General features: G+C 40.8%; 1 protein-coding gene across 11 annotated transcripts in view; it reads left to right on the top strand.

Moving 5' to 3' along the window:
• Nucleotides 1–16,729, top strand: part of FRY (FRY microtubule binding protein) — a 443,455-nt gene that overhangs the window by 414,492 nt on the left and 12,234 nt on the right. For 8 of the 11 annotated variants that reach the window (XM_060637419.3, XM_060637417.3, XM_060637411.3 and 5 more), the window contains 4 exons: nucleotides 4,577–4,726; nucleotides 5,852–5,950; nucleotides 7,817–7,900; nucleotides 16,390–16,407. In XM_060637419.3, the coding sequence (XP_060493402.1) occupies nucleotides 4,577–4,726; nucleotides 5,852–5,950; nucleotides 7,817–7,900; nucleotides 16,390–16,407 (351 nt within the window). The remainder of the gene's footprint in view (nucleotides 1–4,576; nucleotides 4,727–5,851; nucleotides 5,951–7,816; nucleotides 7,901–16,389; nucleotides 16,408–16,729) is intronic. The other 3 variants (XM_060637413.3, XM_060637412.3, XM_060637416.3) reach the window with 1 other exon arrangement.

Below are 16,729 nucleotides of genomic sequence, written 5' to 3'. Positions count from 1 at the left end.
ATCTTGCACACAGCTCAACGTAGCAGCCTCTGTGTGGACACCTTCAGATTTCAGCTATTATCCCCAAACACACTTACAACATCTGCACCAAAGAGGTGGAGGGAACTTGACTTCTGATGGGTGATCGAAGGTTTATTTTTATGCCTGCCTGTCTGTTGCTGTGCAAATACCTGTCGGTTCCTCTGTGCATCTTGCTCTGAACTTTTGCTCTCTAAATTTTATCAAACGATTGGTGGAGGTGGGAGGGGCATCAATAGAAGAGAAAGATGGCCTGTTTTGAAGCAACCCCGAAGGTCTGCCGTCATCGCTGGAATTAACTAGCCCTGTGTGCTGTATTTGAGGCTGATCCTGTCTGGGAAAGTGGCATGGCTGGAAGTAATGTTTAGCCATGAAGATGAGGCTATGGGTGAAGACTTGTATGGTTACCATACAGTGTAGGAGAAAACTAGTTTTAAAAAGCCAGTATGTATGGTAGTATTTTTTTAAATTTTTTTAAGCTTTATTTCTGAAAGAGAGAGAGACAGACAGACAGAGCATGAGTGGTGGAGGAACAGAGAGAGAGGGAGACACAGAATCCGAAGCAGGCTCCAGGCTCTGAGCTGTCAGCACAGAGCCCATCACGGGGCTTGAACTCACGAACCATGAGGTCATGACCTGTGCCCTACTTGGACATTTAACCGACTGAGCCCCCCCAGGTGCCCCCCTTTTTTTTAATTTTTTTTAAGCTTTATTTCTGAGGGGGGGTACTATTTTTTTAATGTCTAGAAAATAATGAAGATTATACACTAGCATTTCACTTTAGTTTACTCAGGGTGATGAGATTATAGGTGTATTTCTCCCTGCTCCTTTTTACTTTCTTTAGAGCTCCTATTTTCCACTAATGAAAATGCCTTTCTTTCAGCATTTTTTCTCAACTTGTATTTGCTCACTCACAAAGCAGAATTGCCACTAATAATGCAGGGGAAATGTGAAAAGGGACTTACGTAGTAGTTCCAACTTTCAGTAGATGTGAGTAATGGGGGAGTGACCAGCCAGACAAGGTAGAACCCTCTTACACTGTCTTATAGGTTGAGCTCTATAAAGTAGATCATGAAAGAGGGACAGTCACTTGGCTGGACTGAGGGATGGGCTCACTAATCACCTTCAGGAAGAGCCATGGCAGAAGGGAAAGGCAGGAAAATAAGGAATTCTATTAAAAGTGCAAAATGAACCACATCTTCTTTATCCATGTGGTTTATACACACAATGGAATACTACTTGGCACTGAGAAAGAATGAAATCCTGCCATTTGCAGTAACGTGGATGGAACTGGAAGGTATGATGCTGAGTGAAATAAGTCAGTCAGAGAAGGAGAGATAACATATGTTTTCACTCCTATGTGGATCTTGAGAAACTTAACAGAAGACCATGGGGGGAAGGGAAGGGGAAAAAATAGTTACAAAAAGAGCGGGAGGGAGGAAAACCATAAGAGACTCTTAAACACAGAGAATAAATAAATAAATAAATAAATAAATAAAATTTAAAAAAAGAGAACAAACTGAGGGTTGATGGGGGAGAGGAGAAGAATGGGTGCTGGGCATTGAGGAGGGCACTTGTTGGGATGAGCACTGGGTGCGGTATGTAAGTGACGAACCATGGGAATCCACCCCAAAAACCAAGAGCACACTTTACACACCGTATGTTAGACAATTTGACAATAAATTATATTTAAAAAATAAAATAAAATTAACTTAAAAATAAATTTTAAAAAAAGTAGGACCATCTGCCTCAAAGATTTCAAATTCAGGAAGCCACTATTTAATTAGTATAAAAAGTAAAGTCTGTTTTTGAGCCTGGTGGCCCTTCTTATGACCCATTTTTGGAGAATTACATACCAATAGTACTAACAGCTACACTTTCTCATTTTGAGTGTTATTGTGCTGCTTTCTCCCAAGTTTTCAGTTTCCTTTTAGTGAAATCTTTTAGAAAGTTGCCTGGACAAAACGAGGGTTGTGTCTGAGATTAACCGGGAGCTCGAGGGGCTGTTAGGCTTAAGACAGAAAAAACAGGCTGCTGAGAGATAGGAATTCCAGAAACACTCTAACACTGAGCTGATTGAAATTTTAACACAAACTATGAGAAAGTTACCATTTGAGGTAAATTTACTTGTTAAGGATTTAGAAGCAAAATAGTTTATTTTTTATATTGTTCTAAAGTCTGTTTTAAAATAATGGTCACTGGGTAATAATTTATGTTTGGCTGTTGTAGTCATTTTTTCTCATTATAGTCACTAGCTATTTGTGCCCCATTTCCTAGTCACAAACAATACTTTTCCCGCTGCCCAGCAAGGCCATTTCCTCTTGGCCCTCTACTGTACTCTCAGTTACATGCAGACCCCTGATTGGAGCTCGCTTCAACAAATGAAGCCTTCCCTTCCTTCTTTCTCCCTCCCCATCACCTGGGGTCCCGAGCACATCGTGGTTACATCTGTCACGCTTGTCACATTCTATCAGAATTCCTTATTGTCTGTCTCCCACAGAGTGGGCGAGTAATGGTGTCTGATTTTGATTTCCCAGCAGCTGGCACCATTGCTAACACACAATAGGTGCTCAGTAAATGTAAGAAGCATGAATAGGAATCTTTTTTTAGCGGAAATCTTAAACAGATGGTTTCTGATTTCATGCCAGTAGACCAGAAGGTTGAAACACGAGCTGGGAGGTGGGCTCGAGGGGCACTTTGAGGTTTGGACTTTATTTTTCCATCCATGCAGTAGGTAAATTCCTATGGACCTTATCTGCAATAATAGTCATACAAATGTGTACCTCTTTTTTGAGTTTTTGATATACATTTAGCCTTAAGAACTTTCTCAACTATCATCAAATGCTATGTGATTGAGAACAATACTAATAACACAACAGGTATTAAATAAAATATGCTGGGAATGAAATACATTTTGGACGTGCCGTCTACGAAGCTGTTGGCCAGTCCTCACCATGTCTGTTTACTCTTTTCCAGCATTTTCCTATGAGTCTGAAGGCCACATTTCCCTGTATTTAGTTGGATTTGGGAGGGGATAGAGAGGAGGTAATTGCCAAAATAATTTGGTTTTAAAAACAAGGAATTGATTTCTAATGGTCCAGCGTAGACATCTTCCCAAGTGTCTCAGTCACTATACATCCTTCCTGCCGCTCCTGTGTTAATGTCGTCATTGTGTCGCACAGTGCCACCAAATTATACAATGTGTTTATATGGAAGTTAGGTGAGGACACGAGTGAGTGTCTATCCCCTAAATACCACCTGCCTTTATAAGAGGCTCTAAAGCTCCCTAACAGGTTCACAGACCTCACCTTATCCTTAGGTAAAATGGAAAGAACCCCAAACTCTTTGGGGACCTGAGTCCTACTCCCAGCTCTGCCATTCAACTAGATATGTGATGCTACACATGGCACTTGTCCTTCGTCTCTGCTCTGACGTTCAGTCGGGTTTTTTAGTTTTTCTAACTGCACATAAAACTAAGTCAAATATGTGTGCTACACATTATACCAAGGTTCTCATATATGTTAAATAAAAAATAATGAATATGCAGCATGGTTGGCACTTTCTAATGTAAATCATAAAGAACCAGCCTGCTGTTGTTCTAGGGACGTGCTACTTTGCTCGCAACAGGGCAGAGAGGATTTCTCCCGGACTAGATTCCACAACTCAAAAGGCATGACATCTCTTTGAGTTTGAAAGCCAGTGCCTAGGACTGAAGTTATTTTTTGGTTCAACATTGTGTTCTTTTTGTTAAAGATACTGTGTGTTGGAAGTTTGGGGGCTAAACAATGTTCCCATTTTGTCACCGACACGGGCACAGTGAATCACATTCTTCCTGATTACAGTTGTGCCTCAGGCTGTACAGGAGGACCTACCTCCTAGGAAGCATCACAGATTTGTGGAAGGAATGTGAGCGCTGGGGTCAGGCTCACCCTTCCTCTGTCACTTACTGGCTGCATGACCTTAGGCAAGTCATGTCTTAACCTGGACTTCCTTGCCTGATTGTGAGGGTTAATGAGCCAGTGTATGCAACCCTACAGGACACGGTTATGGACATCTTGCCAGACACACCCTCAGAGGGAGATACTAATCCGGACCCATGTAGCATTTACTTTCATTTGCCAGAGGTTCAAATGGCACTGTTTTGGTGCTCTCTCTCAAGAAGCTGTGATCTGGGGGAACAGGAAAGGGTTACATCGCATGGCCCTTTCTGTCTCACGCACGTTGACGTAACCTCAGGAACTTCTCGCTGATCTGACAGATGAGCGAGGTGGACTCAAGCTGCTGACCAGCTCTGACCATCAGCAAAAAGAAAAGCGCAATTTATTTAAAAGATTATGTAAACATCACCCTCTCGGAAACACTTTAAGAAGAAACTTTGCCCACACTGGGTGATCACCTACTTGACTTGAGACCAACACTCACTCTACTCCCCATCTCCCCCGCCTCTACCTGAGGACCTATGCTCATTTGACGTTTTCATAAAGATTTCAAAGTAGTTTTTTGCTGGTATATAAGTTAAAACTTGGCTTTTATAAATGGTCATTGTTTTGCCTTTCAGAATATTCAGAAAAGGTTCTGCTTCCTAACCTGTGATGCCGCCAGTTACCTTGGAGACAATCTGCGGGGAATCGGGTCCAAGTTTGTCAGCTCTTCTCAGATGCTCACCTCCTGCTCTGAATGCCCTACACTCTTTGTGGACGCTGAGACTGTGAGTACCCCGGTCCTGCTGTGGTGGCAAATGGCGGGCCCAGCTTAGGGTGTGAAACATACAGGAAGCGTGCTAGTGTTGTGGTTTGAAAAATACTCAGTGTTTGTGAGCAGCACCATGTTGTGACACGACCCCCAAAGGCCGGAGTCTACATGGTAATGACTCTACATTGCCAGCCAAGGCCAAGTCATTTCAGGGAATCGGGAGAGAAATCCACGTTGGTGCTCCCTCCGTGTCCTTGGCACCTGTCTCCAGTATCTCTGGATTTGACCGCTGTGAACATGATGAGCTAACCCCCAGAGCTGACCTAGCCCATCCCACAATGCCAGGTTGTCCAGCCAGATGGGTCTCCAGAGGCAACATGTCCTCATTTTCCTTACTCCCAAGTGTCAAGTGGAGAGAGATTGCCCCCTGGAGGGATTCATCCAGCCCAAACTGCAAGTGATGAAGTTGAGGGTTAAGTAAAGCATCCTCTGGCTGACTGCTAAATCATGACTTTACATATAAGTCTAAGCCTGCATGAGTGGTGAGCTCTTTGGGGTGTGTGTCACCTTTCTGTATATCCTCCATGCATCTCACACAGATGTCTGATATGCTGAGTAATGAACTAATAAGGTTTAGAACCAATGAGGATGTGCTTTGATTTCAAAAGTCTCTGAAGAATTAGTCTCTCCAAGGACTCGGTGGTCGGAATACAATAGGAGAAATCATTCTATCTTAAATGATTTAAAGCAAAGATTAACTATAAAATCAGTTCAAAAGTCTATTTGGAGATGTGTCTTCCCACTACTTGGAGTATTACTGGACGAAGATATCAGAGTTTGTGCATCAAATGAGTACATCTTAATGTGGGATCCTACAGAATACGTGGTAAGGCTTGAGTGTCTATACTGATATGGAGAAAACCGGATATTTTTGTAGATTTGCATTAGCGAGCCAGTATTCAATTACAATTGCAGCTAATAGTGGAACAGAATTACACATTGCACAGCTTACTAAAAATGGACCCACTGGTCCCTACTTTACATTCTTTCTAAATATATTTCTCTTTTGCATCTGTGTAGCCATGCCTGTGTCTAGTTATCTCTCTAGTTGTTTTAATACAAATTATTTTCCTGCCTTCAGCTCCTTTCTTGTGGACTTCTGGACAAGCTCAAGTTCAGTGTTTTAGAACTGCAAGAATATTTGGACACCTACAACAACAGAAAAGAGGCCACTCTCTCGGTAAGCTTTTGTGTCTCTGTGCATATGCTTTCAGTTAAAATCAAATGAACCCACTTATGGGCCCTGGGAAGGTGTTGTGATTAATATAGGATAGGATCTTTGGGAGAAGAAAACGTCATCCATTCCTCTGTTAGGAAGACTACAATTCCAATTTAATACTGGTAGAACTGTTAACAGTATGTATTATACAAAAATGATACTACAGAAGAGAAATTATCAGCCTTCATTTTAGCTCCATAATTTCCCTACTTGGAAACGGAAACATGGGTGTCTGCTCGATGTCTCCTTGTCAATGTGATTAACTTTTCTCAGAGATGTAAAATTGCTAATGACTTCCTCCCAGTGTTTGCCTCTCCTGAAACTCATTGGGGTAGATCTCTGCTCTCCCCTCCTCTTAACTGCTCTTGGTAGCTGTCTCTCCCTGACTCCATTGCTTCTCTTGGCCTCGACTCCAGCTCTTTACTCTTTCCTTCACTGATCTAGACCATAAAATGTTAGGAACAGAAGTGATCCAGAAACCTCCATCAGACATGCGGAACCCCTGATTTCTGACAAGCAATTGTGTGTAATGACTGTGGGACGCTTCTTATAATATGCCAGGCACAACAGGAAAGGCGTGGATTTTGAAATCAGATGGACGTGGGTTCAAATCACAGATCAGCTACTTAAGGGTTAGTGACCTGGGATAAATTACTTACCTCCTCATCTCAGATTCATCATCTGTAAGACAGTGATAACAATTAATTTGCAGAATTGTTGTAAGGGTATAACAATCGTAATAGTTGTAGCACCTATCATCTCCTGAGTCCCTTCTACGTGTCCAACTACCTGAAAAGAGTTAAATTTCTTAAATTAAATCATGTAATACTCATAACTACCCTGGGAGTTGCTCTGATTATCCTCAGTAGCTCAGAGGTAGAAAATCAGTTTTGAAATCCAGGTCTATGGGATTCCAAAGTCCATGCCCTCAAACACAACACAATGTTTATTGCCTTTTAAATAGAAATAACGTATGTAAACCGCCTAGCACAGTGCCTCATACATAGAAGATATTCATCACAAAGTTACTTGTTTTATGTTTGTTGCTCTTGTTATTAATCTTTTCATGATCTGTCCAAGGGCAAGAGTTCTAATGCTCTGCAATAACAATTCCCATTGTCTTTTACTCCTGTGGCTCCTTAATGGTCATTGTTTCCCATTTTCTCCATCATCAGTTAATAAAAGTAATCCTTCCATCCTTCTTGGTGAACAAACCAATCTTTTGATGTCAGATGCAAGTTTCAGTTCTTCAGTCCTTATTGTTTTGTGTCCAGAGGTTCCTTCTCACATCTGTATTGGTTACCATCCCAGGTACTTAAGGCTGGTAGCATCTCTAAATAGCTGAGCTATTATTATAATAGCCTTTCTTACGTTGAAGCAGACCTGCCCCCAGAGAAGCCACCCAACGTAACAGAGAGGTAGGTGGGTCATGAGTCGGGTTTCATGGTCCAGTACCACCCGTCCTGTGAGGAAGTATTGGTTTTTATCTCCAAATCTCAATCGTATGAAAGGTTTCTAACTGTATATGATTTTTTCAAAATGATACACAAACTAGGAGTGGTCCGATGAAACCATTCTCCAGGAACGATGTACCACAATGTTCAAATTATATTTTTAAGTGAGCTCACTGAACCCATATGAACAAATATTTTAATCTCAAATAGTTCATCTTCAACCAGAAAAAAATACTTTCAAAAAGTTATTGCAGCAAAATTTTATTTTACCATGATTAGAAGCTTAGTCGATTCTCCCTGTCGGGAGTGATGACAAAAATGTTTTCAGGGCATCACTGATTTTACCTCTGTCTGCATCTCTTTCTAACAACAGTGGCTCGCAAATTGTAAGGCAACATTTGCAGGAGGATCAAGAGATGGAGTAATTACCTGTCAACCAGGGGACTCGGAAGAAAAGGTAATAAAAACCTGTTAGAATTTATCTTTTCCATGCTCTGACACCCTGCGTTGATCTTGACCCACCCAAGAAGCATAGAGCACAAGAAAGGAAGATGCACAATGGGGTCATCCCATACATTCACAAGAAGCCAGTAGCGTAAGACACAATGATGTTCAAGCCAAGCATGACTGTGTGTTGATGAGATTTGTGGGGGGAGTCTTCTTTTTGGAAAAGCAGAGGTATAAAAGTGATCTTTTTGCTGGACATCATTTAACTATACTAATCATTTCCTAATAAATCTGTTCTTCATTTAGAATATAAAACAAAATTTCATTCGTTCTTCACTGAATCGCTCAGTTTCTTCAGGGAAGGAAGTCTTTGTTGACCTTTCAGCCATCACTCTAAAACAGATGGTTTTTTCTCATTTAGAGTTGCTTTAAGTAACACACCTCAGACCAGCTGGCTTGTAAATGTATGCTGTATTGTCAAAGAAATGGGGCGGAAGATTATGAATGGATTAAAATCATTCATTCTGCAGTTATGTACTAAGTGCCTCCTATGGGGTCCATGTGGTAGATACAGTAATGAACAACAGACAAGCCTGTGCCCTTGTGGAGCCTCAGATCTTGTCAGGGAGACAGACATGAATCAAAAACTCATCTAGGTGCAAACGGCAGTAACTGCTATTAAGGAAAGAACTGTAAGCTATGGAAAGGAATCTGATCAAATGGGGAGGGTAGTTCTGAGAAAACTTCTCTATGAAAGTGTCATCTAAGTGAAGATCTCAAATATGAGCTAGAGATAGTCAAGTAAAGGGGAATGTGTAGAGAAGCTGTGCAAAGGCCCTGAGGCAGGAAGGGACCTGGCCCTTTGCAAGAACTGAAGAGAGTCTGGCTACAAGTGCAGAAAGCGACTTGGAGAAAAGTTTGAGAAGAGTCTGGAGAAGCTGGCAGAAGCCAGACTGTGCAGGGCTTGGGTGTTTATCTTAACAGCAATGGCAGGCAATTGAAATGTGGTTATGAGTAGATTCAGGCTCTCACACTCTACTGTGGAAACAGACTGAAGTGCTCAAGAGTGGATTAGGGAAGTCAAGTGAGGAGGCTACCTTCCAGTCAGGCAGAGGTGCTACCCTAGAATGACATCATCACTACTGGAGAAGCATTTTGTATTGTGCACCCTTCAGAGGATGAGAAATCATCTTCCTGTGTTACAAACAGTGCTATACTGAAGTGTAAAAACAAAAAAAAAAAAAATTGAGGAGTAAAAGTTTTCCACAGAATATCAGTGGATCAATTTCAGTTTGGTAGTTGTTCAACAAGTTTGCGGTCCTGTCATGGGGAGTTCTTAGGCAAGCCCCTTGCTAAGTGTTAGTGAAGAGGTGAGAGATTGAACAAGCAAACTACAAGACTGAGAAATATCTAGAAAGGGTTTTGAAGGGTGGGTTGCATTTCCACATCGCTGCCCTCCTCGAGGACACATTTATATTTCACATTGTGTCTTCCAGAGAACTTTCGTATCCTTGAAGTCATTGATCTTCCTGGGCATGGCAGGCGGGGCAGGTGGTACCAGCCCCATTCTATAGATGAGGAAACCAAGCTGGACTTGTCCAAGGCTTCACCGTTAATAAGCAATGGGCAAAAACATGGCCTGGCCACAACGTCTGGAAATGGGCAAATGTATACAACAAATGGTTTATCTATATTACATTTTTAAAATACGGGTTTGATGACATCATGTGAGATGTCTACCCTGAGCAATGCAGAGTTGAATGTGCAGTTCAAAATACAACAAACTCTAGCCTTTTCCATCAGTGCCTTTATATGCAGCTGTGATGCGCTGCCTCGAAGGACTATAACTCGGATTTTCACCAAATAACCTGTGTCATGAGCAGACCCCAGAAGAAGCTATATGTTAAAATACATTATATGATATATATTGCCTATGTTACAGATTTTTTAGCCATCCAGTGGCACCCATGCCTTCTGATTCCTGGCCCAATCCTCCCTCCACTATACTCTGCTGTTAAAATAAATTCAGCCCTGGGGCACCCGGGTGGCTCAGTCAGTTAAGTGTCTGATTCTTGATTTCAGCTCAGGTTATGATCTCACGGTTCATGAGACAAAGCCCTACATGGGGCTCTACACTCACAGCATGGAGCCTGCTTGGGATTCTCTCTCTCCCTCTCTCTCTGGCCCTCCCACACTCGTGCTTTCTCTTTCTCTCTCAAATAAACATTAATTAATCCAGTCCAGAGATAAGTTACCATTACCAGGTTATGACTTATGGTTAGCAAAAACCTAGTCCAGTTCAAGATGTAGTTTGTATAGAATATAAACACAGTTATCTAAACATTTACCCTCACTCATGTAATTCTGTTACTTTCTCTATAATCAAATCTCAATCAGGAAAATGTATTAATACACTGCAGATTTTTTACAAACAAGGGTTAAAAAAAATATTTGTTCATTTGTTTACGGCTTCCTGGTTAAGTCTAAAAACATAGGACTTCTGGTTAAATTATCCTATTTCCCAAACATTCCAGTTTTCAAACGTGTATTTCTGTTGAACTTGTAGTTTATTTCTGTTATTTTGTTCAGTTGCTCCTTCCCCACACCCCATTTTTTCTCACATCCCTCAAAGGGAGATTTCTGTTGTTTTTGCATAGTCTTCTTCCTTCTTGCCCATTTATTCTTTTTCATTTCCTCTTCATCCGACTCTTTCTGTGCTTCTGTATTGTAGTCCTTGTTTCCTCCCTTCCCTTTTCTTGTTTTTAGACTTCATTTCTTCATTCCTGTATTTATTTGTGGCAACTCTGTTAGTATTATAATAAGGCTTGAGAATACAAGGATGGAAAGAAACTAATAGTTTTCACGCACTGTACATCTATAATCTAATTTGATCTATTCCAACAGTCTCTGAAGGGTTTTTCCAATTTTGCAGGTAAGAAAGTTGAAGTTGAGAGGCTACCTCTATAGGCCAGATTAGTTTAAAGGTAAAAACATACACACAGAAAAGTCTAAAGGGCAATTTCCAGCATCTGTCTAAATGTCTGTGTGGTTTTAGGTACCTGTATGAAATACCAGAAGGGATGTGAGTGGGCTTATAGGAAAAGGTCAACAGAAGGCCAAATTCTGAGTCTGATGTTTCCAGCATTTTTGCAAAACCAGCTTGGCTCTCTTCCCATTGCTGGTATTAGCTCAGTGCATTAGAATTGCCCTGTATAACATGTGGACACGCTCATGACCAGAGAATTCAAACGATGAACAAATGTCCTGAAGAAGATGCTTTTGGTCCTTTGTATGTGACAATTCTGAGGACAAAGCTGGTCTGGAAGACCAATTGTAAACCATCTACCAGAGAGGATGCTCTCTGAGTCAGTCAAGGCCGGGTGATTTATTTAAATCCTCAGGATGCTTTGTTAAATTCTCTGTTTTGTTAGTAGACCCTGGATGTAGTTTGGCCACTGGAAATGCAGCTTAAACCGCATATTCTCTAGTCCCACCCACCTTACCTGAACCACTGCTGGAAGTGAGGTATGGCTAGGCACCGTGGGGAGTGTAAAAATGAGGACGACTGTGTTCCTATTGCAGATAACACTCATGCAGGGCTGAAAATGGGCTATGAGGGCAAATTGGGGAAAAGTCTTCACATGCTACTAAAGGTGGGCCTTGAGGACAGATGATGGGGTCACCCCCTTGAAATAATGATCTTATGTCCAGAGTCGCTAAGTACAGCTACCATTTGGCTTCCGTCCCCAAGCAAAACCCAACAAATGTTTGACCTCAGAACACAGCTTTACCTAACCTCAAGTGATTCTCTCCAACTCTCCTGTTCAGTCAGATTCCCTGTCTTCTGGAACAGTTTGATGTTGCCAGTTATTCCGAGCACCATTTGCACGGAGACAAGTGGAATGGGGATGGGAAGTGACCTTGTGATTCACAGAATCTGTGTCTGAATGTAAATAGTGGAACAAACATGCCAGTGATTATTACATGAGTGTTTCTGTTTCAGTAAAGTCTGTACTTGATGGAAGGATTAGTACTTGCCTTACTGAACTTAAAGCTCTGAGTTGAGCTCTCAGAGATGTCGGTCTGCTAGAGACGGAGACAGTATACACACAGGCATATAAAGTCTTCCCACCCCCAAGCCCTACCCAAGTCTGGTCTGGTCTTTGCACAAGCTGATTTCTGCTCATTCCTAACAGGCGACAGAAGGGAGACATCGCTGTGGAATGGTTTATAGAAGAGGATACAGCTCCTTGATGGATATTTAATAGTTACTTTCCAGTTTCTCTTTTATTCCTAACATGAAGTTCCAGACTCAAAATAATGCAGAAAGTTTACACTGGCGGCCTGTGCACTGTCACCCAATTCACAGACGTAGTAAGCTTGTACGATATTTTCTGAACTGGCCTGACATTAAAAAATTAAAATTGTTCACACATACACATACACTTACAACAGAATGCCGTCTCTAAAAAGGAAGAACCAGCAACACTAGGCCTGCCTTCTTTCGTGGCCGCGGTGAGCTTGGGCAGAAACCAGCTGCCTCTCTGGTCTGCCGTCCTCCACATTCCCACTGCACACTGACTTCCTAACACTGAAGGCAAGAGCCAGGTGCCAACCATCATGATGCTTGCACTGCTGTTTTTCTTGTAAGAGAAATGTGTCTCTGTACGTCAGGCCCCCAAGTAGGGAACTGAGAGCTAGATAAATAGGGCTGTGTGTTTCAGGAAAAATGCGGTACCCATTAGCCCCCATTTGAGAGTGTTACTCTTGGCCTGTGTGAGAAGCATTTTTACGTACACGATTCAAGTGCCCGTCTGCTGAACCTGCTCGCTTGGGCATATATTAGAGGTACTGTACATGCTCTCAGTGCATGTACGAAACAAAACAGTTTCTTAAAAAAACAACAACAGCATTTGTAATGTTGGGGAAGTATTTTTGAGGGAAGGCTTATTTTAAAAGACAGGCATGATTAATAAATGATTTAGGCTTCTGGGAGATTATAATAGCCATTCTCCGCGAATAACACACAGTACTCACTGAGTAGAACATAAGACAAGGAGTACGATCTCCGTGTGTCTCATGAGAGCATTTTCACTCATCTGCAGACACTGCTTTACCAGTGTTTTCTCAGCCTGAGCAAAAGGAGGGACACATCTCTTCATGACCCAAAACAGCACTTCTGATTAAGAATTTTGGTTTCCACTGACTTCTCCATTTCCCGTGGAAATCATCGGGCATGGCTACCACTAGGTAGTTGAAATTAACAGAAGTGTGGGCCAAGGAGGAGACCCTCAGCTCCAGGGGCTCCAGGCAGCAGCGTGGGTCTTAGCCATACAATTAACGAATACGGCTCACGTCCCAGGTACTACAAAGCTGGAGAGGTTTCCATTTCACTTGTTATAGGTGATTTTAGTTGGCACACTCCCAATTCAACAGGCATTTCTCAGCACAACTTGAACGTTTGACTCTTTGGACTCTAGGACAGTGACTTACATTTAGCACTACTACATTTCATCTTATATTCAAACCATCATTCCAGTTACTAGGATCTTTATGGGCAGTATCTCTCTCATTTATATACTACTTGTCCCTGTATAATCTATGAATGAGAAGCCTGAAACCTCTGTTCTTGTACAAATTGAACAAGACAGGTGACAGTTTCTGCAGCTAATTTATTAAACATCATCCTTCAGATAGAGTCAGTTACTCTTCTGTAAGGAATCCTTCTTCCTGTGTTGACTGAAAGGAAATGTCTGCTGAAGTTAAATTTTTCTTAAAAATAGTAAATACCAGGGGTGCCTGGGGGGCTCAGCCAGTTAGACGTCCGACTCTTGATTTAGGCTCAGATCACGATCTCACGGTTTGTGAGATCAGGCCCTGCTTTGGGCTCTGTGCTGACAGCGTGGAGCCTGCTTGAGATTCTCTCTCTCCCTCTCTCCATGCTCCTACCCCACTTATGTGCACTCTAAATAAATAAATAAACAAACAAATAAAACTTAAAAAATATTTTTTTTAATAGTAAATACCTCAGGCTGTGTAATCTGTATCATAGGCTTAAAGGTATTGGTCTTTCAAAGCTTTAAAAGGAATTTATGGCCAAGGTCCAAAAAGCTGCTCAACAAACATAATACATCAGTGTGCCAGACGCGAGTGATATGAGCAATAGACGAATACATATTGTTTATACCTACTTAGGAGATTAGATGCATCTGAGTTAAGAAAGCTGCCACATGAAGCTAGATGGTCTAAATTTTATCCCATTTAATTTAAACCAGTGGCTTTCAGAGATTAAATATGATGAAAATAATAGCTATTACATTACACTGTGGCTCATCTTTTGTCATGGTGAAAATTTCTCAGGTTTTTACCTGCCGGGCTACATTATAAGCATAGAACTCATTTCAGAGCAGAGAAACAAGAATGGCTATGCTACTGTTAATGAACAACAAACCAGATTATTCTGGGCTTTTAAGCTACACTGCCTGTGATCAGTTCTGAACATCCTGGTTTCTTGACCTTTTTTTCCTCATTTTGAGAAAACCTACCTCTAACTCCAATTTATAAGTCAAGTGATATTAGGAGTACAGGAGTGGAGCTTGAAGAAAATCCTTCTGACCAAATAAAATGGTGACGTTCCCATAACAGTTTCAAAAGGAATCTTAAGTCACCCAAACATAAATACGTTCATAAAGACTTAGGAGGGGATTATTTTTAAAACCTGAATACAGGAAAATATTAGCACAGGAGAGATAAAAGGTTTTAACATTTTCCATAAAATCACCCCCCAGAAAGGCATTTTTCACTATCTTTTTGAGAGCTCTAAATGCAAACGAGGCCCCAGCCTGTGGCCTAGGAAAGGATTCTGAGATAATAAATATCAAGGCAGCTTGTACCAGCCTACCTAAAAAGGAGACTTTAAGACAGACCCCGAGAACTGCTGTGTGTCAAGTTGGCCATCCCCCAAGAAATACAGTTTTGTGCCCTGAGAGCTGAGTGGGAGGAACTGATTGACAATGAAATTCCTCAGCACCAAGCTGAAGTCAAAAAGGCTCATTTGCCTTTATTGAACAGAGGACATTCTGCTTTAACTGATTTGATGACTTTCTTGGATTACAACCTTGTTTTGGAAAACAGTGAAAAGATAGCACATTTTTCAGTACTTAAGGTTTGGTTATAAAAACATCTAGGCATGAAGTTTTCTTGAAAACAGTAAATACCTCAGGCTGTGTAATCTCTATCACAGGCTTCAACATATTTATCTTTCAAAGCTTTAAAAGATATTCATGGCCAAGGTCCAAAAAACTACTCAATAAACACAATAGTCATCAGTGTATGTAACTTACACAATATGAGTAACAGGTGAGGCAAGAAAAGACCCTCAGAGAGCAGAGGGTGGAGTTGGAGGTGGTTGGTAATGGTGAGGCTTTATATTTGAAGATACTAATAATTTGATAGTTTTATCTTTTGTATATATGGTACCTTATATTGAATATAATACATTAAACTGGTAACAACCCAGAGATTTTTTTTTTTTAGAAAGAGCTTTAAAATAAGTGGTTTTTCCTATCAAGGATTAGAAACTGAGTTAGATATGTCTTTAAATATTCTGAAAATCCAGAACCAGATATGTTGATCCGTAATTAGGAATGGACATTTTTTTTAGTATTCTGTCAGATTCTGGTTATCTTTGCACACACTCACACTTTCCTTAAAGCCACGTCTATGGTTATGATATGATGACACCAAAAAATGGAAGCCATAATGGAACATGGCCCAGTTACAAATTTATATGCTAAACTGCCCATCAGTTCTAGATTACTTTTAAAAATTGATAAAATTATAAGAAATGAAATACAAGAAAATTATTTGTCATATCTCGCTCTTGTTTGAGATTATACAGACTAGATTTATTCCTTTGAAATGACTACATCTAGCAGTCCTGTAAAATATTCTTAATGAGGAAGGTGAGCTGAATCTAAAGAAAATGCCACTTAGATGGTTAATTATATTCTATGTTAACTGGATAGTCATAGTTGAGCAGATAAGAAACCAAACAGATTAAAGACTCTGCCTTAACCGATAGTTAGCAATAGCATAATTTGTTTGGGCTACAGTTCTTTCGAGTTACTCAGTTGGTCTCCTCACAGTTTTACTATGTTCGCATATTATTTAAACACTAAAACCTTCAAGCAATAAAAGTTTGCACTTCTAGTGTCCAAGACTGACAGAATCTAAACCAACTAATCAGAGGATCTAAACGATTACAAATTATATTTTTCAGTGACATGTTTCCCATTCAAGCTTCTTTTTAACTGGACCGCTGTGCATGTTGAATGGGTACAAGGTGTGCAACCGTTTATCAAGTTTGGGCAAGCAATGCTAATACTTATGCTGACGGTTCTGCTCTTGGAAGAGGGCCATGCTTTCCGTTGCATGCATTACACTGACCCTGTACTTTCTTTCCTTTCCTTTGTTTCCTGTGCCATGCTTGCTGTGTAGCAAATGGAATCTCTTGCAGTAAGTTAACTTTCTTTCATACTCTTTGTCCATTTTAGGCATGGACCCATAACAAATCTTATTTTTACTGTTACTATTATATCTCTTAGCATGTTTTCCCCTTTGCGTTTCATTTTATTTTATTTGGTAGACTAAGACGTGCAGTGAATTAGTAGCATTCTGGGCTGCTTTTGTCCCAAAGTAGAAACTTAAGTTGCTATGAATTCTCATACTATCAGTGGGATATTTTGAGTAATAACCAGCATTATCTTACACTTACAGAGGACAGAGTTTCCATAGCTAGGTTTCACCCTAAATTGTGAAGGTGATGATTTAAACAATA

Source organism: Panthera onca, chromosome A1 (assembly GCF_046562875.1).
Source record: "Panthera onca isolate mPanOnc1 chromosome A1, mPanOnc1 haplotype 2, whole genome shotgun sequence".
In the NCBI taxonomy this organism is placed as follows: Eukaryota; Metazoa; Chordata; class Mammalia; order Carnivora; family Felidae; genus Panthera; species Panthera onca.
Note: the sequence above shows the minus strand (reverse complement) of the source record. Positions and strands in the feature narration are given on the sequence as shown.